Source organism: Ascaphus truei, chromosome 7 (assembly GCF_040206685.1).
Source record: "Ascaphus truei isolate aAscTru1 chromosome 7, aAscTru1.hap1, whole genome shotgun sequence".
Taxonomy (NCBI): domain Eukaryota; kingdom Metazoa; phylum Chordata; class Amphibia; order Anura; family Ascaphidae; genus Ascaphus; species Ascaphus truei.
In genome coordinates, this window is record NC_134489.1 from 49509950 (window position 1) to 49537524 (window position 27575).

The 27575-nt window shown below is 42.5% G+C and overlaps 1 protein-coding gene across 2 annotated transcripts in view; it reads left to right on the top strand.

The window, feature by feature from the left end:
• Positions 1–4108: 4108 nt before the first annotated feature.
• Positions 4109–27575, top strand: part of TMEFF2 (transmembrane protein with EGF like and two follistatin like domains 2) — a 525146-nt gene continuing 501679 nt past the window's right edge. The window contains exons 1-2 of one of the 2 annotated variants that reach the window (XM_075608340.1): positions 4109–4580; positions 7059–7168. In XM_075608340.1, coding sequence (XP_075464455.1) covers positions 4418–4580; positions 7059–7168 — 273 coding nt within the window. In that variant the 5' untranslated portion in view covers positions 4109–4417. The remainder of the gene's footprint in view (positions 4581–7058; positions 7169–27575) is intronic. The other variant, XM_075608339.1, reaches the window with a different exon arrangement.

The window sequence follows — 27575 nt, forward strand, 5'->3', positions numbered from 1 at the left end:
AAAGCCTGCCTTTGAGACAGGAAGTGACTCCTTAGCTCACGTGTGAGCTGAACTTTGGAGAGAGAGCAGAGGTTCTTGAGTCTCCCAGGAGAGATTGACAAAGAGAACACAGATCTCTGGAGCTGACAAATAAGACTTCTAAACCTGGGTGCTGACATTTTCTGTGCACACACGGGTGCGTTCCAGGAGAGCAGAGAAGATTACTCTACAGCAGCTAACAGATAAGACTTTTATTACAAGACTTTTTATATCTGTTCATTTCATGCTATGTGTTTGGGGCTGGGAGACATGCTTATCTAAGGGAGTTGTGAATTGCATAGTATTTCACTAGAAATACTCTCAAGTGAATAGAAGTTTTGTTTCCCCCGTGTTTGGATGGTTTCCTGATGTTAAGGAAAAGGCACAATAAAGCCTTGTTATAATTTCCCCTTACAAAAGTCTCCAATTGTGTACCTCTGTGAGCGTCCGTCTACAGTCCCCATACCCTACGACCTTATAGGAGCTCAAAGGGAGAGAATCCGGTAGATTCTTGCGGTACCTCTTGGTAGGCAAGCAGCAAGTGCTGCAGATGAATCTCCCAATCCTTTCCCTCAGCCTCGTTAAACGCTCGAAGCATCTGCTTCATGGTAGCATTAAACCTCTCACAGCCCGTTTTTCTGGGGGTAATAAAGGGTTGTGTGCTGGTGCTTCACCCTGCACACGGCCCAGAGACACTGTAACAATTCATTCATGAATTGCGACCCTTGATCAGTTAGAATCTCACTAGGAAAACCTACTCTAGTGAAAATAACTAACAATACTTTTGCTAATGCCCTAGCATCGATGCTGGTCAGTGCTACAGCCTCAGGGTACCTGTAGCAAAATCTACCACCAAGTAACACTGCAACAGCCGGACTCTCGCCCGGGTGACCCCCTGATGTACCTGTAACAGTTGCTGCCTATACTCCCTTGGTAACACTAACTAACTGTCTTCTACCAGTCAAGACCCTATTTAGCATGGTAGAACTCTGCTCCCTATACAAGAGCCCACGGTGCCATGAGTACCGATCTGACCCACTGTCCGAGCCAGTCTCATTGCCTCCATGCTGGGATCAGGTCGCACTACTTCCCTGAACTTTGTCCCTAATTCTGGCTACCCACCCTTAGTCTCTATGTCGGGGGAAACAGGAACATGTAAAGGGTAAGGTAAGGCAGCACACTGTTGCGACTCAGCCTGGCTTATCTGCCTGGTCTACTCAGAGACCCCTGGAACTGTCGGTTTCAAATGCAGGGGGACGGCGGAACCTTCAGGTGCAACTCCTGATCTCTGGCTTCTGGTAATCGCTGCAACAGGAGCCAGCTCTGCCGTAAAAACGCACGTAACATGCCTTAGATCATTGCCAAGGAGGACCTCAGCATCTAACCCGGGCAATACCCCACCTCCCTCATGCCACATCCAGGAATCCAGGAATACCTGGGCAACTTGGAGTGACTGTGGTCCTCCATCTGGCATGGTCACTTGTAGTCCTTTGCCCGGAAGCAAATCCTCTGTTCTCACCATACCCGAATGGACCAGAGTAACAGTGGCACTGGAGTCAAGCCTGCCAGCCAGCAGCTTGGCGGTCCCAAATAGTCCCTGAGCATAGATGCTTCTGCCGGACATCATTGGATTGCAGCCTGACCGGCGCATCTGATGTCCCTGGTCTCCTCTGCTGGTCCACGGGTGGCAAGTGTAGATTCCTCCATCGAAGTCCCTCGCTGAGCTGGTTGGATGGCTGCACTTGGCTCCTCTGGGGTTGCCAGCTGCACATGTGCGACTGGTTTTGCAGCTCGAGAGCGTTGCCCCGGTTGGGGTCCCCAGACCTCGGACGGTCCGGACAGTCTGGCTTGATATGCCCAGTTTTGTTGCTTTGGTAGCACCTCATCTCATGTTTGAACTCTGCAGCTTTTGGTGCACTTCCATCCACTGCAGGTTTGCTCTTCCACTGAGGGGTGCTTTTTGCTCCCTTGGTCGCAGTGGCCGTGTCCTGCATAGCCCCTTTTTTCCTCATCAATGCCCGGCTGGTGACAAACTCTGTATGCTTCTGGGGTGAGGGCATACTGGGTGAGCAACAGGGCTTTCACGTGTCGATGTCATTGCCATCCTTGACAGGGATTGCCTGGAGAGTCTCCTTGGCAGCACCGGACAACAACGGGTTAAGTCGCAAAACCCAGTCCCGTTCTGGCACCTTGTATCTTTGGCACTGGGTCTCAAAGTTTTTCAAGAACCCATCAATCGTATCCGTGCCATCCACAAATTTGCCAAAGCTGTGATGGACCACTCAAGGGGGGGCTGGCTCCCCGTTAACAAGGTGGGAGTGCGGGGCTGAAGTCCCCTGTGCTGCAGCAAGCAGCCGAATCCTTTCTTCCAGGGTGGCCCCCTTTCCCCATGAGGCAAGGAGTGCGGCAAGTCCAGGTGTTGACAGTCTGTTAGCCACTGGGGCTATGTGACGGTGAAGGGGTACACAGGTCAGTAAATAAAGGTATTTGGCCTGGCTTGGTGCCCCTGAGCCATATTGGGGAATTGTGATTGTCGGCTCTGCAACCCAATCATGTCAGAAACACTGTGTCTTGTGATAAAACTGTATATGTAGGTCTTATTATTCCAGGAGTGTTAAGCAGCGGTCATTTCCCTGCTTCAGCACAGACCAGAATAGGAAGACCAGGCAGGGGAATTAATTACATTCAGGATCCCCCGTATACAGTGGCGGCCGCCTTCAGCCTCGTGCGGCCGTTTCGGCGCGGCTTTTAAAACCGCGGGCAGATGCGGCCTGTCCCGGTATTTTTAGGCGCCGCAAGCGTTTCATTGTATTAGCGCTATTAGCGCTGTCTCGCCATGAATGCGGCAAAGTGCTTGACATTCGGAAAACATCCCCGAAAAAATTCGGGGATATAGGAGATTAAAAGGGGCCTCAACAGTATGTCCGGAAACCCCAGAACCAGTGGGGGTTCAGAGTAAAGTCATTTTTAAGATAATGTGTTTAACTGTGGCAGTGTTTTCGTGTAAGCACGTGCAAGGAAAAATGGTTTTAAAACCTAGCAGAATAGCAGGCGGCTTTTTGCTAACTTTCGCTAGGAAGCTCCTAGCACCGTGAGACTTGCTGTGAGCACTGTTCGGGTAAAATCATGAACAATCATTTCGCGCAATTTTTATAGAGTTATATAAAACATTGATGAATTAAAGTCCCCCTATTTTAATTGAACCAACATGTTAGGCATATGGGGATTTTCATATAACACACCAGAGACAGAGTGGCTACTCCAAGCTTCAAAGGCAGTCCAGGATATGGAAGTGTTAAACCTTTTGTTAGCAACAGCTTCAAAGGCGATCCAGGATATGTATCCCCAGCATACAGTGCTTCCACTGCAGCAAGGGATTAGTGATCTTTTTATTTGCTATATGCAATATGGTGGAGGTTTCTTGTTGCCTTTTTCACCCACCATAACTTAAAACGTATATATACACACTTTTTGTACCCACCATAACTTAACTAAGTGTGGTGAAACCTATCCTAAGCTTTATTTTGCAAAGCCAGTATAACCAACCCCTCACTGATGAGACCCACTAAGGTCGAAACATCTGTCTGTGGGTGGGTATACTGGCTATGCATCTTAACCCAGGCTGTGCTTAAAGCTGTGAAATACAGCAAGCATAAGCTTACCGCGGACCATGGTATATGGTTTTGAAGCAAAAGGTGGCACTGTGTGCTCATTTGCATGCCAGTTCCCAGAATCCCTTGCTGCAGTTGAAGCACTGTGTGCTGGGTGATAATGGTGAAAGGCAGGGTTGCAGACCTGTCTAAGACATGCAAATGAGCATACAGTAATATTTGATATATATATTTTAATATATATATATATATATTTTATAATCTTAGATGAGCATATTGTCACTAACTTATTTGCTGCATTACATTATAATTATGACAGTACATTGTAACTCATCTACCCCCAGGAATTTCACGACTCCTTGCCCACTCCTTCCATACCCATCACTAACTCTTCTCCCCTCCCACTCCAAACGCCCAGCACAGGCTCCGCATACTCTCCACCAACCAGCACTCCCCACCCTCCACGTGACCTCACCGGGTCCTGAGCTGAGAGAGAGAGAGACTGGCGCTGCAGTCAGTGGGAGGAAGCAGCCAGCGTTCCAAGGCAAGCCGGGTGAGCTCTGGAGCATCTTCCCTTTTCACAACCTTCTTATGGCTGCAGCAGCTGCTGCTGCTTTCCACTCTCGGATATCACTCTCCCTCCGTGTCAACGAGCCGTCTGGAATTGTTATTGCTAACGCAGCTGTTATTGGGATGGTATTGCTGGGGACCCCGAGATGCTAAGTCCCTGCCAGGCATCCTGCTTATTCATTTACCTTTGGGAGTTACAGGCTCTGTCTTCATAGACCATGGTGGTTGTTGAGTCTCATAGACCGTGCTGGACACTCTGTGATTGCCTTTGCTCGCTTCTCCTGCCGTCTCTTTTACTCACCATAGCCCGGCCAGTAAAACTTGCAGCTTTTCCTACCTCCTTAAGTGACTGCCAAACCCCTACTGGCTGGAATTGTTCTGGTAAGAGACCTGATCCTTGGCAAGGGACAATAAATAAAAGAAAAATAGACATCAGCACTATCCACGTTTAAACAACAATGATCTATCGCTCTGCTTGCAGGGGTCACGTTAATAATGCAGATCATTATTATTATAGGGGGTAGATCATTATTATTCTTTTAAATATTGGGGAATATTGATGGATGGAAAAGTGCATTGATTTATACAGCAGAGTGTTACTAGGAGATCCTGAGCTCTGCCACTTTTTACCTAAATTACTGATTTGCTGCTTGAAGGACAAGCAATGCATTGTTTTTGGAAGGGTTACAATTTTATCCATTTGGCATGTCTCCGTATCTTTATACAGTATACAGTATGTGTGTGTCTGTTTGTAATGTATATATATATCTATATAATGCTATGTACAGACATAGCAAAGCTGTATACATCTGTAGTTCCTGCCCCTAAGAGCTAGCCATTGTTGATGCCTGGAGCATAGGAATATAAGGAAATGCCATGGAACTGGCACTGATATCCTTACTAAAACGAAGGCAATTTACTAAAAATATGTCCAAGTTTAATTTTGAAAATAAAAAAAATTGTGGTATTTAGTCCCCTATTATGGAAACACTTCAAACAATAGATTACACTGTATCTTCCCTGTGATTTTTGATTAGCTACTTGCAGTAGTAAAAATAATAAGGGTTATTTCCTTCTAAAATTGTATTTTTTTATAGCAAATTATTAGTCTGATAAGCAAAGTGTTGATAAGAATTTGTATTGGTCTCTGTTATTGACACTGAATGTATATTCATAATTTACCAGTAGTTCATTAATTTATTTAGATAAATTGTCCTGAAAACCCAGCCCCTTATTTATTGTGTGTTTTATAACCTATGCTCTTTGACATTACCCTAACACATGTATTACTCTTAGATACTTACATTGTGGAGACAATATATAATTAACATCAATCAGGCATTTACAGTACTTCACAGAATCTATTTATAAAAAAAGTTTGGGATTGGAAATAAGCGTAATAACTGTATGCATTAGGAGTTTGACATAAATTAGACTGTGCCTTGTCTAGGAAGTGCTAATTCCTTGCCAAAGTGGAAGGTGTTCGCTTTCAATCCCAAAATATAGCAAACCACGGCAATGAAGATACCGTGTTTCTAGGGTGTTGGAGTTTTTTTCTCTCTCTGTCTTCAGTTATAATGTGATATATACATATGTTTGTAAAAACAAAGTCAAACTAAACAGACACAAAGGTAAAATCGGCACATTCTGGATAAAATGCAAAAGAGAGCTTTGTTGCATCCATCCAGTTTTAGGTTATACAGTATTATCTAGATTTCAGCAGTAGGTAAGCACTGGTGTTGAGTAGACTGCCAAAGCTGTGAAATATACTAATTAAATAAGGAAGGATGAACCCTGGAGTTACACCACTTGTAAATCATCTTTGTGGCTGAAACCCATTTAATAAGATAATTAGGATATCATGTTTTTGGTAGGCTTTTAGGTCCTCTACAGAAGCATTATCCTCTTGCTGTCTTTCTCAATAATAAAATCACTGATGTCTATTTTAAAATATAAACACCCTTTTAAGACGAGAGTGGATTTTTTTTATGGACTATTGATTTCATAACATATATTTAAAGTGCATCCCATTAACTAGAACAACTGGTATTTCTACTTTATTGTCTATATGACACATGGCTGTATGGGTACAGTCTAATATTTTCATTTTCTTTATAAAATATCATATAATCCCTCCCTCCACTAAAAAAAGGGCACAGCAACCACAGCATAAATATGTTAGACTTCGAGCTTTTGTCCTGCTGACTCTCCTTTCATTTTTAATATGATGATATGGTTGCAACAGAGGAATGTAAAAAATAAATCAATACAACTAAATCTTAATGGATCTGAAGTCTAATGTATATGTTCTGTTTAATATTGCATCTTTCTGAATAGTTGATTGTCAGGTTGCAGACTAGCTGAACTCTGAGATGTATAAATATCCCCCCAGAATTGTTAGTTTGTCTGCTGTAATAAAAAGATAGATTTTTTTTAGTTCATTCGGTAGCTTGTGAATAACCTGGCACCTTATTTTTTTTTTTTTTTTTTTTTTACGTTTAAGCTTTTAGAGGTGATCAATCTTCATTTGAATGAGACAGACCATCACTGAAAACACACTGCCTGTTTATCTTTATTATAAGGGGCCTTGCTTCATCATGGCTTGGACAGATTCCAAAGATTGATTTTAGACTATGCACCAAAATATATTCTTTGTATATGAGTAAAATGCATATTGTGTGCATATTACAGTACATGAACAATACAATCAGACCCTGTACAATGAGATTAGTGTAGGACTGTAACAAAATAGAGCATTTGGAGGAATTCAGCTTTTCAATAAAATATTTTCTTCTAAGCCACTGTTTATTGCATCTGTATGTCTCAAAAACTGAAAGTGTTCTTCTCTTTACATTTGAGGTTTTGATGACAGAGAAAACGATCTTTTTCTTTGTGACACCAATACCTGTAAATTTGATGGAGAGTGTTTAAGAATTGGAGACAGTGTGACATGCGATTGTCAGTTCAAGGTAAGGAGCTTGGGTATCTCATTTTTCAAATTGACTAATGTAGGCATGAAAAGGGAATCTACCTTCAAAGTCTTTCTTTTAGCAATTTGTATCTCTACAAACTGAGCAGTTGAAGGCAAAACTGGCACTGGGGAAATATCTGGCAAGACAACCAAGTGGTGTCAAGAATGCATAGGTTTCTCAGGGAAAATGAGGATGTTTTAGCTATGAATATCCCTAAGGATGTAAACTTTTTGAATATGCATGTGTGATCCAAGAGTAAATTATGCTGCAGCAGGTTCCTTTGTGTTTGTATTGCAAATTTGTTATTTATAGTACTGTACGTGCCTTTCAAAGTTGACAATAGAAAAGGATCAGAGATTATTTTATACTAGTTATAAATTCATAGAAATCTATGTAACATTTTCAATATGCTGTGAATGGGACTTAAAGCCTTCCTAATAAAGAGAATACAGTTTCACAACATATTCAATAGGATCTTATGCATCAAGTCAAAGAAAAAGTGTGCTTTGGTGCACAGTAATTTGCAGTGTTTTTAACACAGAAAAAGGGAGAGATATTGTATACAGATCCAGGGTTTAATGCAACTTTGGCTGGGATTCACTAAGCTCAGATAAGGGGATCAAGCCTGCGTTAACTGCCATTGACCTGAATGGCGGTTAACGGGGGATCAAGGTCTGATGCACCTTATCTGAGTTTAGAATGTCTCCCATAATTTGTTTGTTGTTTAACTCTTCCTTCTGATACTATAGTAAACTAGCGCAAAAATGGAGGACAGCACCACAATCTATTAATACAAAATGAAAATTCTTCTGCGTCCTTGTTCTGCTCCACAATTGCTTTGACATGATGGGACGCCATTAATGCAAAGCTAACAATGCTGTCAATTAAATTTATGTGAATTGTAGTTATCACATTGTTAAAAGCTTCCCATCGTATTGAATAGGGGAGATAGACCACAGTTCTATTTAGTCATATATAAACACTACTTACTATATTTTATTGTACTTGGTGCTTATAAATCAGATATTTTGAAGCTGTGTATATATTGATAAGCTAAGAATTAGCTCTGAAACAAAATCACATAAATGTACTATCCTGGTAATTTATCTTGCACTGCATTGCTGCCATGTACAGTATGTTATATAATAGCAGCACTGTTATCTTAGTTATTCACCTACAGTAGTGTTAACATCTAGGACAGACTTGAAAATGAGAGGTAACGCTCAATATATTACTTTGTGGTAAAACATTTTATAAATATCTAAATAAATAAATCTACTTTAGCTGTGCTCTGTCTGGTATTGGCATGTAGTATACACACTTTGTTTGGGCATTGACAGTCTTCTAAAACAGAAATATTAGATTTTTGTCTGTTAACAGACATTTATGCTAAGGTTATAGATATGAAGATTAGAATAGAAATCAATTTCCAAGCATTAACATATACACAATCTTTCTATCCGCCATCCTTTAGCTTTTAATGGTCTGTTTACACACTCAATATTGCTGTAGCATACAAAATGGCGATTAATGCATGCATATACTTCTTACGGGCTCACACATCATTAACCCGGTTTACTCAGATCAATAATAATTCCAGTGACTAACAAGATATACCCCTTGAAAAGTTAAAAATAGAAGCTAGAAGAGGGAGCAATCCTGCCACTTGACTTTCAAATACAGATTATTTTGTTACTTTCTACTGTGATTTTCATCCTTGCTACTGTGATGCTTTCCTTTTTTTGATGTGGCACTCCTAAGATTTATGCTGCCCTTTCTTCCAGAAGAGTCGTGATGAGGTCTTTTTGATTAAATGCTAGCACTTTGCCAGCCTACAATATGAGCATAATTTACTCTAGTAATTTTACAGTGGTACTATATATATTTTTTTTTTAAGTACTACACCATAGCACTATAACAGTAATGTAAATATTTAATATATGCTGTGTGTATATATGTATATTGTAGACCAGTGTGTGTGTGTGTTATTCGGTTATTTAACGGAGCCGTTTTCGTGTGCTCTGCTGTATTCCACGCGGCATTCGCGCCTGTGTTTACCGCGGTTGATTTATTTGAATTTCATGGATTATGATTTCTTTGGGTGCAATTCTTCACGTATCCGTGGCAGAAATGAATGAATTGTAATGTGTACAGTACTGTGCTACTGTGCTACTGTGCTACTGTATCAATTTGCAGGTGTTTAAAAACCAGAACACTAAAATGCAATTTTCTGCACTCGATAAAAACGAGTCAACGTGCGGTAAGTCAAGGTGTGGAACAAATCATGCGCCATGACATGGGTATAGACCGAGGTATACAACGTGTGAAATGTTCAAATAACGACCACTGCATCTGGGTATGTGTGTATATATATATATATATATATATATATATATATATATATATATATATATATATATATATATATATATATATATACATACATACATACATACATACATACATACATACATACATACATACATACATATATATATATATATATATATATATATATATATATATATATATATACATACATACATACACACATACACATATATATATATACACACACACACACACACACACACACACACACACACACACACACACACACACACACACACACACACACACACACACACACACACACACACACACACACACTGGTGTGAAAAACAAAGTACACCCTCTTTGAATTCTATGGTTTTACATATCAGGACATAATAACAATCATCTGTTCCTTAGCAGGTCTTAAAATTAGGTAAATACAACCTCATATGAACAACAACACATGACATATTACACCGTTTCAGGATTTATTTAACAAAAATAAAGCCAAGATGGAGAAGCCATGTGTGAAAAACTAAGTATACCTTATGATTCAATTGCTTGTAGAACCAAATTTAGCAGCAATAACTTGAAGTAATCATTTTCTGTATGACTTTATCAGTCTCTCACATCGTTGTGGAGGAATTTTGGCCCACTCTTCTTTACAACGTTGCTTCAGTTCATTGAGGTTTGTGGGCATTTGTTTATGCACAGCTCTCTTAAGGTCCAGCCACAGCATTTCAATTGGGTTGAGGTCTGGACTTTGACTGGGCCATTGCAACACCTTGATTCTTTTCTTTTTCAGCCATTCTGTTGTAGATTTGTGTTACGCCGGTGCTGCCCGCAGACCAGACCCGTCCCCTGAGCTGAAGGGGGAAGTGATAATACACGCACCCGCAGCAAAGGGAGCGTGTCCGGAGTGTGGTATAAAGTGTTGCCAGGCCAGGTGTAGTAATGTAGACAATACTTGCCGGTACCGGTTGCAGAGATAGAGTGAAGAATGCCTTGCCGAGGTCAAGGAGTGGAGAGCGGAGATAGGTTGTAGTCCAAGCCGGGTTCGAGGGGTATCAGAGTGAGCGTTGTCCAAGGAGTGCCGAGATCGAGAGCCAGAGGGGGTAGTTGTACGAGCCGTGTGAGAACCTGTGAAAACACTAAGAGAATCCTGAAGTACTTCCATGCAGAGACTATGTCGAGCAAAGACTGAGAGCAGAGAGGAGCTAGATGAAGCAGGAAGGTCCAATTAGGAACGGAGGCGGGACAGGAAGAGTTACAGGGAGACACTGCAGATTGGTGCAGGCATAACAGGCCAGGTGAGACTTGTTTGTAACCTGAGTAGGACCGTGCGGCTTGCGGGGGTGGAGCCTGAGGTCCGGGGGACGGGAAGAAGAGTGTGCAGAATGAGCGTGCTCCGTAAGGCGTGTACGCGTGTGGACCGAGCCAGTGGATGTTGCAGGTGTGCGCGCGGGAGGGCGTGGGCATGCCCGGCGCTGAGCAGAGGAATCGCCGAGGGAAGTGAGTGCTCTGTGTGGGGAGCGCGGAGAACGCCGATTCCTGACAATTTGCTGGTGTGCTTGGGATCATTGTCCTGTTGCATGACCCAATTTCAGCCAAGCTTTAGCTGTCTGACAGATGGCCTCACATTTGACACTAGAATACTTTGGTATACAGAGGAGTTCATGGTCGACTCAATGACTGCAAGGTTCCCAGGTCCTGTGGCTGCAAAACAAGCCCAAATCCTCACCCCTCCACCACCATGCTTGACAGTTGGTATGAGGTGTTTGTGTTGATGTGCTGTGTTTGGTTTTCGCCAAACGTGGCGCTGTGCATTATGGCCAAACATCTCCACTTTGGTCCTGTCTGTCCAATGGACATTGTTCCAGAAGTTTTGTGGTTTGTTCAGATGCAACTTTGCAAACCTAAGCTGTGCTGCCATGTTCTTTTTAGAGAGAAGAGGCTTTCTCCTAGCAACCCTTCCAAACAAACCATACTTGTTCAGTCTTTTTGTAATTGTACTGTCACAAACTTTAACATTTAACATGCCAACTGAGGCCTGTAGAGTCTGAGATGTAACTCTTGTTTTTTTTTGCAATTTCTCTGAGCATTGCACGGTCTGACCTTGGGGTGAATTTGTTGGGACGTCCACTCCTGGGAAGATTGGCAACTGTCTTGAAAGTTTTCCAATTTTGAATAATTGTTCTCAATGTAGAATGATGAACTTTTTAAATTGTTTGGAAATGGCCTTATAACCCTTCCCAGATTGATGGGCAACAACAATTGCTTCTCTAAGATCATTGCTGATGTCTTTCCTCCTTGGCATTGTGTTAACACACACCTGAATGCTCCAGACCAGCAAACTGCTAAAACTTCGGCTTTTATAGAGGTGGTCACACTTGCTGATGATCAATTAATCAAGGGCCTTTGATTAGCAGCACCTGTCTGCTACTTAGCATCTTAATTCCTATGGAAGCAGTACGGGTGTACTTAGTTTTTCACACATAGCTTCTCAATCTTGGCTTTATTTTTGTTAAATAAATCATGACACGGTGTAATATGTCATGTGTTGTTGTTCATCTTAGGTTGTATTTACCTAATTTTAAGACCTGCTAAGGAGCAGATGATTGTTATTACTGTATGTCCTGATATGTAAAACCATAGAATTCAAAGAGGGTGTACTTTCTTTTTCACACAACTGGGTATATGTGTGTGTGTGTGTGTGTGTACCATGTTAAAAATGGTTTTTCAAGCAAAAAGTGGCACTGTGTGCTCATTTACATGTCATTTCCCAGAATCCCTTGCTGCAGTGGAAGTGCTGTGTGCTGGGTGATAATGGGGAAAGGCGGGGTTGCAGACCTGCCTAAGACATGCAGATGAGCATACAGTTGTATTTACATTTGCATATTTGCTTTGCTGTGGAGGGTTTTTGTCACTTTTTTTACTCACCATAACTTAACTCAGTATTATATATATATATATATATATATATATATATATATATATATATACACACACACCTACACACACCTACACACACCTACACACACCTACAATAGAGAACAATATAACCATCTGTTAGTAATGTTATATTTACAATGCAACTTTAAGTACTAGACACAATGTCCATGTAAAATATGAACATCTCTTAGTAGTGTTATTCAGTTCTACCCTTACTCTCATACATCACCATCTGCCTTTAATCATGCAATATTTTCATCGCTGTGCATTCCTTTGCTGCAAAGTTGGAGGCCTGCCTTTAATCGTGCAACATTTCTCCAGCTCGGTATTGTTACTGCAAAGTTGGAGGTCTACCAGTGGCCTGCAGGGAGTAGGCAGGAAAAGATAATAAGGACATAATAACATTGGAATATTAGGATTATGTAGCCTGGTTCGGTTAACAATATATGAAATCTGATCTTATTGTTAATGTACTGTGTTGTATGTTAAGGGCAACAAAACCTGGAACACTGAAGGTACTGTAATTTACTAGTAAAATACTGTTAAAATAAGTTGCTTATAAAATGCAGATATTTTCTCATTAGTTTGAGGAAAATAAATGCTTATAAGTGAACTTCTTATGTAATAGAACTACAAGAAAGTGTCAAGTATTGAGTATATTGAGTGTGTGTGTGTGTGTGTATATGTATGTACAGTATGTATGTATATGTATATATATATATCTGAAATAGCGGTGTTAGTCCAGTTGCGATAGTGCAGAATAAATGAGTTCTTCAGTATTAGGTATTTTCACCTAATCAGTACAAATCAGTATTTTTATTTGGACTAACAATTTATGTCATAGGACAAGCTTTCGAGAGTTTTCCTCTCTTCTTCAGGTCAGCAATACTGATATACAAAGGTTTCTACAACTTAGACAGGGATTGGGGGAAATAAATGGAAGAAAAAGAATTGCAGGCACTGGAAGGGTGTTAAAACTGAGATAAGGAAGGTGAGAATTAGGGATTGGGGTGGGGGGAGGGGGCTGTACATCCACAGCAGCACAGAGGGGGAAGGGGATGCTGGGAGGGAGTGGGTTGGTGGGGGGAGGGGAGGATGGTGGGATGGCACAATGGCAGGGAGGACCATTACAACAAATTATGATAGTGTGTCCGAAACCCCATGTCGGCATTAAGTCCACTTGTTTTGGTGTAAAAGAGTCCTATCATTTTGAGCTCAAATGTTTTCCGTTCTTCGGTGTGTTTGAACATTCCATTGAGGATTTTGATTTTTAAATCATTTATGGAATGATCTGGTTGTGAGAAATGATGTCAAATTGGAGAGCAGTATCTTCCTTCTTCGTGGTGGAGTATAGAGTGTCTGTGCATATTCATTCTTCCTTGAAGGTTTTGACTGGTTTCCCCAATGTAGCATCCTTGGTCACATTTGTTGCACTGAATCATATATACCACGTTTCTGGATGTGCAGCTGTACAATCTTTTAACATTGAGTGTTCTATTGTTGTGACTGGCTGTGGGATCTTGGCATATAGGTTTGCAGAGTTTGCAACGTGTGTTGTTGCATGGTTTTGTGCCATTATCAGTGTCTTTAAGTTCATTGTGAAGTTTTCTGTTGACTAATTTCTGTTTGAGGTTTGGTTGTTGCCGGAACGCAAGAATGGGAGGGTTGGGAAAGATTTCTTTTAATGTATTTCCTCTAGGGTAGGGTTGTATGTGGCCACAAGTGGTATGAGTGTGGTACAATAGGTTCTCTCTGTCTGAATTGTAGCAGTTGTTCTCGTGGGGATTTTAGTGCAGATGTAATAGTTCTGGCAATTGTCTTTGGTTTGTATCCCTTCTGTCTGAACGATTTGGTGTGTGTGTGTGTGTGTGTGTGTGATCGTGTGTATATATATATATATATATATATATATATATATATATATATATATATATATATATGTGTATATGTATATGTATATTATTTTTTTAAAATAATTTTTCAGAACTACATAAAACTGTACAGCATCTTGCTTTTGTCTGTCTTTTTTCCTGTTACAAAATGACTTTATTGAACTGTATGTGAGGCATAGGTATATATTCCCCTTGTGTCCCTCTGCTAAGATTTTTTTATTCATTTAATATTCATTGCTAAAACATTGATGGAAAAAACTCAATACTGCATCTGCTTCTCTCACATTGGTCCCATATCCTGTTCCAGCCACTACATCATTACTCAGTGTTTAAATGTGCAACTCTCTCCATACTATATATTAGAAACTGGAGCAATCTTCTGGCAGTTTTGCAGACACTCTGCCTCCTTCCTCAGGCCCTACCTAGGGAACGTGGTTGTGGAGTAACAAGCTTATCAGTTACCTGCCCGGTGGCTGTCTGACCCCGCAAGTTAGGCTGAGAAGCTCCGCACCAACGTTCACCAAAATAAGCCCCCCTCCCCAAAAAACACACACAATATAAGCCCCCCTCATAAACACACACACGATATATGCCCCCCCTACACGCACACACGCAATATGACTCCCTACACACACACACACACAATATAATCCCCCCTACAGACACACATATAACCCCCCTCCCCAAACACACACACACATAAGGGGCCTGCGGACAGGGGCATGTGGGCTTACCTGGAACCCGGTTGAGCAGCATGGCCGGTGCATAGGGCCCTGCAGGCCCCGGAGACCAGCCAAAGTGGCTGGGGAAGAGGGGGATAGATGGGTAGTGCAGAGCAAAGGAGGGGGCCCTTATGTCCTGCAGGAGAGGAGGGAGGGACAGATGAGGTGGCCCCAGAAATGGGGAGGGACCGTCTTGCCTGAACAGAAAGGAAACTGTAGGGTTTCCGGCAGGGAGGCGGGGCCCCTTGTCTGGCTGGGCCGGTGACCTCAGTCCTGTCTTTGAAGGGGGCTGGGGGGTGAGTAAAACTGGAGGTGGGATTAAAAGTGTAGAGATGGAGCGGAGAAAAGGAGGGAGAGTTTGTGTGAGTAAAAGAGGGGGGTGAGCATTGTATGATGAAGGGGTATCCAGGCCAATAATAAAGGTATTATGTCCGGCTGGTTGCCCCTGAGCCATATGGGGGAATTGTGATTGTCAGCTCTTCAACACAATCATGGCATGTACTGTAACTACATTTGTAATAAAGATGTATGTGTATTTTAACTGTTTCAGGAGTGCCAACCAGCAGAGATGTGCAGGGCATGAGTTTCAGGGGTGCTTTTATGGTAAAATGTTGTCAGGGTGTGTTTGGGTAGAAGGGGGCCAGTGTTGCGGGTTACCCCAAGACATGTACTCAGGAATCCCCCCAGATTTCTGAGGACATGAGGAGCACAGACGACCAGATAAAATCCTCCCTAGAAAGCAGTTTGCAGATCACAACCGCCATATCTCCCTGCTTCAGCACAGACCAGAATAGTAAGACTGGGCAGGGGAATGAATCACATTCACGGTATCCCGGTATATTCCCACAAACCCCATGACCCAGGTTGGGGTTCAGTGTATCTCCCACCAGGTATAAGGTGGCGAGAGTTATATGTTTTTAAGTTACAGTAATGTTCAGAAGGGGGAAAAATCCATTTGCATGGGAGACAGTTTGGCTACTCTGCCCTCTAAGCTTCAAAGGCTATCCAGGATATGGAAGTGTTAAACCAGTTGTTAGCTTGCTTGGTAGAGGAAGAGAACTTCAATAAGCCATCCTGGCAAGATGTCAACCTGCCCAGACTGAGCTACAGCAGGTAAGAGGGGCAGGGTCTCATATGCTAAGCGGCAAAGGGGCAACGTTTGCACGTGCCCAGAGCAGAATGAGAAGCCCCCTCTGCCAGGTTTGCAAAGTTTTGGCAACTCCGTGATAATGGGGCGGAAATATTCCCATGGAGAGAGAGAGGCTGCACTAGTTATGTATAGGTATTTAACCCTGTAAGAACCAGTGCAGCCCATCAGGAAGAGAGTCATCATGCTGTAACAGATTCACCTAAGATTCATCATGCTGTAAGAGATTTGTAACATCATAACAAAGATTCAGCTAAGCTTCAAGAGTTCGTAAGAACTAAGGTTCCAAGATCCAGTACTACGGGAACAGAATGAAAGAAGCAGCTCTGGCAGAGTAAACAGCAGTGGCAAGTTGCGCTGCTGACCGAGGGCTATTTCAGGCTCTTCGCGACCAACTCCCACTCCTGGGAAATTGCTCCTAGATACTTTGTTTTGCAACATTTCATTTTGGGAACAAGATATTTTGTTTTACCCCATTCCAGTAAGTATATTTTGAATGTAATTGTAAACTAATGTGTGTGTGTGTGTTCATTCTGTAAATAAATCACAATTTATTTTATCTCTTGCTTTGCTCAATCAAAGGATCCTGGTATTAATGTGTTAAAAGTTCTGGTCTACCGTGACAGGCGTAAAATAGGGTGGAGGAGGGACAGGGAGAGAGTAAAACAAGGGATGGAGAGAGAATAAAAGGAGGGAGGGGAGTGTGAGAGGTGAATGGGGGGGGGGAGGGAGGTGGTTAGAGTAAAAGAGGAAGGAGGGGTGAAAGAAGAGGGAGGGGATTGAAAGTAAAAGCGGAGGGAAGGGGGGGAGAGTTAAAAGGGATGGAGGCGTTTGAGAGAGAGTGGGAAGTAAAAGGGGGTGTATAGAGTAAGCGAGGGGGACAGGTGAGAGACAGTGGGGGGAGGTAGAGACAGAGAAGGAGGCATCAAGGGGCGAAGCAGGTGAGAAGAAGAGTATATAGGAGAGAAAAAGGTATGGAAGCTACCATGTTAGGTAGAAGCTGGTGAGGTATGCATTTGGGGAATAAGCAGTTGAGGAGGGTGACATTGGGGATAAGCAGGTGAGGAAGGTAAGGAGGGGAGCATGTGGGGAAGAAACAGGTGAGGAGGGCAGCATGTTGTGGGATAAGTAGGTGAGGAGGGGAGCATAAGAGGAAAAGCAGGTGAGGAGCCGAGCATGTGGGAGAAAGCAAGTGAAGAGAGGAGCATGTAGGGGAGAAGCAGGTGAGGAAGTGGGAGCATGTAGAGGAGAAGCAGATGAGGAAGCACGAGCATGTGGGGAAAAACAGGAGGGAGCATTTGGAGAAGAAGCTGGTTAGGACGGGAGCAGGTGAAGGAGAAGCAGGTGGGAATGGGGGATCATGTGGGGGAGAAGCAAGTGAAGAGTGAAGCATGAAGAGAAGCAGGTGAGGATGGGGGAGAAGCTGTTGAGGAGGGGAGCATGTTAGGGAGCATTTTTGGAGAATCGGGAGGAGGGGCGTATGATGAAATGGACAGCAGGATGATTAAAATAAAGGTTAAGTCCGGTCCTGCTGTCAATGTCATCAGGGTCCTTGGCTATGACCCAAGAATTATTGCAAGGCACTGGGATTGCCTATGTATGTTTTTCCCAAAATCATGTAAACTGTAAACGTTATTATTATATGTAAAATAAGTGGTACCGTGTGTGTGTGTGTGTGTGTGTGTGTGTGTGTATATATATATATATATATATATATATATATATACAGTGTTCGACAAACCTATACATTTGCACGCCCCGGGCGAGTGGATTTAACATCGTGGCGAGCTCCTATTGGCCCAAGCAGCACACGTGTGGTACTAGGTGGCGAGTAGATTTTTTTGTTCGGCGAGTAGATTTTTTGGTGATTTGTCGACCACTGTGTGTATATATATATATATATATATATATATATATATATATATTTTTTTTTTTTTTATATATATATATATATATTGTTTTTTTTTTTTTTTTACACATATGGGGCTGTAGTACCCTGCTGGACATAGGGGAACAGGTCAGTGGCATTGTTAGACATGCGCGGGCCCCCAGGCAAACAAAATTTCAGGGACAAATTAATATTATGATTGCAATTTGTTTTTCTCCCTCCCTTATCCTCCTTTCTCATCATCCCTCCCCCTCTTCTCTCATCATCCCTCCCCCTCTTCTCTCATCATCCCTCCCCCTCTTCTCTCTTCATCCCTCCGCCTCTTCTCTCATCATCCCTCCCCCTCTTCTCTCATCATCCCTCCCTCTCGTCTCTCATCATCCCCCCCCCTCTTCTCTCATCATCCCTCCCCCTCTTCTCTCATCATCCCTCCCCCTAATCCTGGTCATCTCTCTCCCTAATCCTGGTCATCTCTCCCCCTAATCCTGGTCATCTCTCCCCCTCATCCTGGTCATCTCTCCCCCTCATCCTCATCATCTCTCCCCCTCATCCTCGTCATCTCTCCCCCTCATCCACCTCATCTCTCCCCCTCATCATCGTCATCTCTCCCCCTCATCCTTGTCATCTCTCCTCTCCCCACAGCGTGTCTCTCTCCTTTCCCCCAACAAAACTTTTCTCTCTCCTTCCCACACAGAATCTTTATCTCTCCTCTCCCCCCAGCATGTCTCTCTCTCCCTCCCTCCGAGAATGTTTCTCTCTCCCTCCCTCCGAGAATGTCTCTTTCCACCAACTAGCACTAATTTCTCTCCCCTCCACCAACTCTCTCTTCTTACACTGCTCATATGATTCTCTCTGTTCTTCCATCATATATTTAACTTATTTTCCACTCATGTCTTTTTTTCTCCCTCGTCTCTCACACATGCCATTCTCTTAATTTAATCCCCCATATATTTTCCCCTGTAATCCTCTCTCTGACAACCTGAGGTTTCTTTCCCAGCATCTATTTCTCTTTTCCTTCCCCTTTCCCCCTCATGTCTCTCTCTACTTCCTCTCTATTTGCCTCTAATTCTCTCTCTCTTTGCCTCTCTTGCACCCTCTCTTTGCCTCTCCCTCTCTTTGCCTCTCCCTCTCTTTGCCTCTCTCTCTTTTCCCTCTTATGTATTTCTCTCTTGTACTTCATTTGCTCTTTATGTCTCTTCTTTTCTGTCCCTTTTTCTTCCCTTTCATGTCTGTTTTTACCCCTGGGATTTAACCCTTCCTTCCCCTTTCCCAGCCTGTCTCTCAGGCTGCAGCTCCAGCATGCTGCTCTACTTGAGGCCCCGTCCCCTGACATAGGCCCCGTCCACCTATGGAGGCTCTGCAGAGGAAGGGATTCCCCTCTGTCCTTCCTGCTGTATCTCAGGACTGCAAAACATAAAGAACCCCTATAAGCTCATATTGAACCCCCAAAATAACCACAATATATATATATGCATATAAGTGTCAAAGAGGAGTGCTACTGAGCATGGCAATATATATTTAAAACCAGAGACAGAACATGAAAATGACAGTCATGTTCTGTCTCTGGTTTTAAATGTATCTCAGGACTCCACCCCCTGACCAAGCCCCACCCACCTGCACAGGAAGGGGTTTCCCTTCCTTCCTACTGCATCTCCTGCAATTTGCAACCGTCGGGGCGTGTGAGCCTCCAGGCTTTTCCCAGGCTGCCCGGGCTATAGCTATGCCCCTGGACCAGGTCATAGACCCTTTCACCCTCAAATCCATGCTTTTCCTATGGTGTACCGTCAGGTGATTTGTAGAATCCAATCTGGGGATTCTGCAAATCCATTGGCAGATTCTTAAGAATCTACAAATCAGTTCACAGGTTGGAGAATCCGCAGAGTGTATTGGTTACAAAAAAAAATCCGCAATACGTGAATCGCCCTTTTTGACATTGATCCGCTGAAATCCTTGGACCAAAGGAACTGTTAAATCCGCTGCGGATCCAAATTCGCAAAAAACTTGCCCATCTCAAGTTTCCAAGTAATCCGTGGTTAGTCTTGGTGAATGAAGACTAGCTGGAAATACGGGCAGGCAGCGATCAGAAGCATTTTGATCCAAAGAGATGATCTGATCTGAGGGAGACATGTTGGATAAGTTGACTTAGGCAGCGCCCAGCACCTTGTGAATCCCCTGTTTGCTGTAACTGATTGTGGTGATTTTTACAGTGTTTTTCTGTGTTTTAACTGTGTATCTATGCTTGTGATGTTCTCTGTTGTCGTTTGTCAGAATAAACCTATTTATTTAGCACCTTACTCTACCTTGTGCTCTGATCCCTTTGTAAGTTCTCTCATCTCCCGTGACCAGGAGCATGTGGGGCAGAAGCAGGTGAGGAGGGGAGCATGGGGAATCCTGAAATATTATATTTATGGTGTTTACTTTATTTTACTAGGACACTGAAAACAATTACTTTTTTAAATTGCTGTGTTTTAGATGGTGTTGTGGGAAAAAAAGAGAGTTCTTGCACTTTTGTTTTTTTAGGACTCTAGAACTGAATGTCACTATGTGTTAACACGTTTGCACTACTGGGTCTCCCTCTTCTCCCTTATTTCTATTGGCTCTCTGGTAAATAGAACACATGACTGACACACATGCAACTAGTAATTGATGTCTAGGGAAACAAAGGAAGTCAAATCTTTGCTATTAGCATCTTTGGAATTGGCAAGCCAATTAGATTGTTAAATTCTTTCCAAGAGGATGCTTTCTGGCCAGCTATGTGGGTTTGTGCCTTCTATATCCCTACAGGCACCTCCTAAACTTCCTTGAACCTTCGTACAATAAGAGGGAGAAAATTGCTCTGAGAATCCCTGCTACATGGGTAACAAGAATATAGTAGATATAATAAAACGAAGCTTCAATTTCATGTCACTGCCTTCACTTAGGAGGAATAGCCAATAAACATTGAGGAACATAGAAATGGGATCCTGGCAGGTGAAATAACAACTGTAACACACATCTCCCTGATACATTGACAATCCTTAAAACTAAAATGGTGTATAAGGAATTATGTTATTAATGTAGATGAATACATATTAATAGTCACTCTTTCTTGTTATGTAGTTTGCTCAAAGTTGATTTTTTCCCCCCAAAAATCACTCATATTCTGGGTATGGACATGCAAATTAACAATTGCATTTTTATCTTCTAGCATTTGCTTCATACAGAAATGTCCTAATCCTTAAATCTATTGTATTACACAGCCAATTTTAGGTTAGGGAAACGTAGAGCAAGCAGATCCACTTCCAGATAGACATTTTCCTAGTTGGGATTCTATGCAAACACTGTATGGAATTTAAAAAGAAAAAGGAGACCACTCCCATAGTGTAGAAAATGTATTATAGACAAATAAAAAATAACAAAAAATGCACTTAAAAACAAAAGTATAACAAAGGCTCATCATAGGGATTACAACTCTTCCTGAGTGAGGCTTCGTTAGGTGTCCACCACTAAAACCCAAATGGTGTTACTGAGTGTCCTAGGCCCTCAATCACATTTGTGTCTAGAGTTCCACATTTTGGATGCCTTCGCAATGAATTTCCTCTTTCTTAGCAGCATTTTGGGCACTAGTTTGGAGCTTCACGGTGTGACTTCCGTAGTCCATCCCGATCATGCAAGCACTAAAGACGGCTAATCTCCATCTCTGCGTGTTTTGTAGCTAAGCCTAATTCATTGAGGGTGTGTGCCAATGGGGTAGGAGAGTCCATTTTATAAAACATTGATCACTATAGTGTCCAACCCAAATAATTGCAGACAGGTTGGAATAAGAAAAGAATGGACACTCTCCTAAATTAAGGAAAACATTTATATTAATAAAGTAATACTGAAAATTAAATCTTTCTATGATAACTTTAGTCAATAAACGAGAGATATAGGACTATATAAATATCAAGATGGTCATAAATTAAGCTTACATAAATAATAAAATTATAAAAGATAAAAAAAATCTGTTAAAAAAGAAACTTCACTATAACACCCCGTGCAAAAGTACGCACACACACACACATGTATATTTATTAATTAAACATAAAAAAATAGTAAAAAAACATACTGTATATACAGAAAACTAAATGGCAAAAAAAGTTAATAAAAGTTATTAATACAAATATTTCTCAAAAGAATACCCTCAGTAATTATAAAAAATATATATGCCAATTAAAGCTGCCCAAAGGATTTATAAAACAAAATGCATTCAGTATATAAAAAGGTCTTTTCCATAGTCACAAAGATAGAAACCTCTTAATCACATTGGTAAAAAATGCATTAATATTCCCTAATAAAAAGAACTAAATAAATGTCCTCATCAAGGTCATTTAGTGACTAGGTTTGCATTTAAAAAATCCAAAATGTTTTCCCCTTTTACATTAATGCATCATGTTTAAGCACTTCAATACCTGTCAATTTTAATCCACCAGATTTACCATAACTAGCAAGTGTCTGGATACTGCTCTTGATAGGTATACTTTATCTACATTCCTTTTAGGCTTTAAATGGTAGATTGACAAAGCTCTGTTACATCAGGCCAAATAACGTGACATTAACTGAGTTTAACAGATATCCAGAAAGCTAATGATATGCAAATATATTGTCTGTCACCAAAAGTTGTATCGTAGCGATATATGCAGTAACGGTATGTTGATAGCGCAGAGACACGAGAAACAATGCACATGCGCATTGGGAAAAATATAACGTGTGTTCCAATGAATGCACATGCTTTCCAGTCCCATAACACGTGTGTTACTGTACCTAAATGTAACGCCGATGCACACGTTCAAATTCAATTCAATACAAGATACATAGGGACGTTTTTCAGCCATATTCACCTGACCCAACAGGTGTGAACATGGCTGAGGAGGCTTCCATCTCTGCTGCTGCTGCAACAATGAGGAGCATTAAATTCAAGGAATTTGAGATCATAACTAATGGAGTGCTGGATCACTGTCACGGGAGACCAGGCATTTACACCTTTTATACCAGGATCATAACATTGAGCAAAACAAGGTGGTAAAACAAATTGTCATTTATTCACTTAAAATAGGCTAACACACAGTGAAACACAAAATACATGAGAAAGACACACACACTGACTGACACCCACACACACCCACACACACACAGAATGACACACACACAAACACTCACTGACACACAAACACAAACACATACACTGACTGATACACACATACACTGAATAACACACACACACACACACACTGACTGAAACACACACACACTGACTGACACACACACACACACACTGACTGACTGACTGACTGACTGACTGACTGAAAGACACACACACACTGACTGAAAGATACACACATACTGTACAGGTGCGCCGACGAGTATTCTAAAACTTGCCTTAAACTTGCCTTGGAAAATCTGGGGCAATTACCAACAATACCCAGGTACATGCTGGGTACATGCTGCAACATTTCAGTGACATTTCTGCAGAGACTAATGGCCCGTCGGATTAACACCGCAGGGGTCCCTGGCAGTCCCATTAAGTTTGAATGGGACTGCCAGGGACGCCGCTGTTAATCCGATGGGCCATTAGTCTGTCTGCAGAAATGTCACTGAAATGTTGCAGCATGTACCCAGCATGTATCTGGGTCTTGTTGGTAATTGCCCCAGATTTGTTTTAGAATACTCGTCGGCACTACAGTACACACACACACACACACGGACACACACACACTGACTGACACTCACACACACTGACTGACACTCACACACACTGACTGACACTCACACACACTGACTGACACTCACACACACACACAGACACTGACTGACTGACACACACACACACACACAATGACTTACACACACACACTGAGTGACACACACACAAACACACACGCACTCACTCACTGACGCACACACACACTGACTGACACACACAGTGACACACACACACAGTGACACACACACAAACTGACTTAAACACACACACACAGGCTGACACACAAACACACACACTGACTGACACACACTGACTGACACACGCACACACACACACACATACAGAGACACACACAGAGAGAGACACAGATACACACACACACAGAGACACAGACACACACACACACACACGCTAACTGACACACTGACACACACACAGTGACACACACACAGACAGACAGAGAGCGAGAGACACACAGAGACACACACACGCAGAGACACACATGCAGAGACACACGCAGAGACATACACGCAGAGACACACACGCAGAGACACACACGCAGAGACACACACGCAGAGACACACACGCAGAGACACACACGCAGAGACACACACGCAGAGACACACACGCAGAGACACACACGCAGAGACACACACGCAGAGACACACACGCAGAGGCACACACGCAGAGGCACACACTCAGAGACACACACACAGAGACACACACACAGAGACACACACACAGAGACATGCAGAGACAGACACACACACAGAGACATGCAGAGACAGACACACACACACAGAGACATGCAGAGACAGACACACACACAGAGACATGCAGAGACAGACACACACACAGAGACATGCAGAGACAGACACACACACAGAGACACACACACAGAGACACACACACAGAGACATGCAGAGACAGCACACACACAGAGACATGCAGAGACAGACACACACACACAGAGACATGCAGAGACAGACACACACACAGAGACATGCAGAGACAGACACACACTGACTGATACACACACACACACACACACACACACACACAAGGAATTCACAAAAGTGCAAATAGCTAAAACAAGTGTTCTAAGTCAAACTTCTTTACGTTTTGGCACTGAAATTGTGTTTTGATTTTTAATTAATAACATCACCATCACAAGTACAATTTCTGTGACAAAACAGTGACAAAAGACAAATAAGTTTCACTGAAAACTTTTTTGTGTCTATCTTAGGCTGCGCTTATGGTGCCGGCGACAGCGACGTGATGTCGCGGCAAAACAAATGCATTGCTGCCGTTGCGTGCGCTTATAGTAAGCGCCGTGCGACGGAGCGACGGATTGGTCGCGATCACTGGAAGTCATCTCTATTTGATTTTCCAGCCACCGTAGCCTGACCGTTGCGTCGCCATCGTCGGCATTATAAGTGTAGCCTTAAGCCTACTAATGCCAGTGTATTCTTTCTCAGGGTTGAAACTTGCTTCTTTTATAATTACTATTAAAAAACCAAGGCTATATTAACCTGCATGTTGTAATTATAAGGTGTTCTCTTCATAGCATGATTTATTAAATACATACATCATTTACCTTTCTTTAATACTTTGATAATTATAACAAACTTTAGATGTAGAAGTGGAAGGAAATTATATCTTTTTTTGTTTCATTTATAATGTGTATTGGTAGTTTATTTCACTCATAGATTATTGCATATTTTGGTAGACTATTGTACATGGTTTCTGTTTTGGATGGATGGATATTTTTAATAAACCTAGTTTTAATCTTTCTAAGCAAGAGCCTTGTCTAATAGAAATTGTCAGTATAATTTTAAATCCCAGTATAAGAAGTTAGCAAATGCACAAGCTCATTAAAGATTCAGATGGAGTGGGGGATATCATTTAAAAAGCTTCAAACTTTAGCAAACCATTATCACTAAAAAAACTTTAGTTATGGAAAATAACATGCTCATAACTAATATCTGAATAGTACAAAAATAATGACCGTATCAGCAATACCATGACATTTCACATACTGTAGTAAAAAATCTGAAAGCTTGCACTCATTTTAACAATGATTTGCTATTGTTTATGTGCAATTTGCAATGTAAACAAATGGACAGTAATGCACTAAATAACACAATTTCGCTAGTTACTGTGACGGTAGGGGCAGCCAGCCTCACATAATAAAAGTGAAGCCCTACTGGCTGTCCCGAAACCATGTGTAATGGCCGCCTCTGTGAGGCTCATTTTGGCCTGTATGTAATGTATTTTGTGTAACCTCTTCCAGAAGAGAGCCTTAATCACTGTGTGATATCGGGAAGGGGGAACTGTGTGTCTTGGGGAACTGGGGTTGTATAAAAAAGCACTTTTATTCCCTGTGGTAGTGTTTTCCCCACACAGTTAGTGGGCTAGCCCTGTCCATTGTGTTGCTGGTATTTCTCCATGTGCAGAGACAGTAATTCACTTAGCTGGGCTGCAGACGGAGAAATACCGTTTCGCGACAGAGCTTGGGAGTGGCTGGAGTACCTGGACAATGGTGAGTGGGGAACGGCTGTGACTCACATCCTGGAACTGGTTCTCAGCGGCGCAATTTGTTCTCAGAGACGCTGTGGTGCCTACCCCGCAGGGGGTATGGGACTGTCCAGGGGAACAGTTAATGGGTCTCAGCCCGTTGGCACGATTCCCATTGGCCAGTTCGAATTTCCCGCTCACCAAAAGCTCACTCCCTGATGGGCTGTCCACATTCGCTAAGCCAGCCCCCTCCTCTAATTGGTGCAGCCGGACAAGCCCTCGTCCTCTGATTGGCTGCACCACCACGATCTGTGCTATGATTGGTCAGTGGCCTCTGCTCTAGCAAAAAGATAGGAGACCGAGGCCTATGTAAGGGGCACGGCCGATAAGAGTACCAGAAAATCTTGGGAGTTGATCCTGGAGCGTGGATTGAAGACGGTGACATCACGACTGGTGGGCTATTCAAATGTGCTTTTGCTAGAATAGCACTGAGAAGGACCCCTGTCGAAGCCATGAGTTATACGGAGAGTGTTTCAGCCCACAGCAGAGAGGAAGAACACTGAGGATCCACCCTTACCATCAGATCCGGTGGTTCCCACTGCACCGGAAGTGACGTGACGGGAGCCCCGGCGTGGATGCGAGTGTTTCCGGTAGAGGCAGAGGAGAGCGAGGAACTCAGGGGATCGCGACCAACTGAGCACCCGTTATCTGCAATTCATTACTGCCTACTCTGACCATACGAAGTGTAAGCCTTCATTCTTGTATTCCCTGTTTTAATATAATACCATCTGCACTATATGGTCTTTTCTTCTTTCCTTGGAGGTTGGGGGCTGGTGGCTGCTGCATATACACAGGGTACATCCACCCCTTAAGTTTGATGACTGCTTGATTTTGATTGCTTCAATGTGAGTAGTCATTTTTGAACCTTTTTTGCACCAAATCACTGATTTAAAACATTATTGCACTATGTAATGTTTTCTTTATTTTATGGCTACGAGACACACTCCCCTGATTTTTTGGAAGATCTCCTGTGATAGTTACCACGCTGTAAGGGGTGTGCACAACACACATAATGTACATACAGTGGTACCCAGAGGCATAACTAGAGGAAAGGCGAGTGGGGCAACTGCCCCAAGCACAGTAGGTTGAGATTGACTACTGGGGGGAGTTGAGTGTCTAATGGTGGTGGGAGTAGGAGAAGGTGGGAGTGATAATAGATGTGTGTGTGTG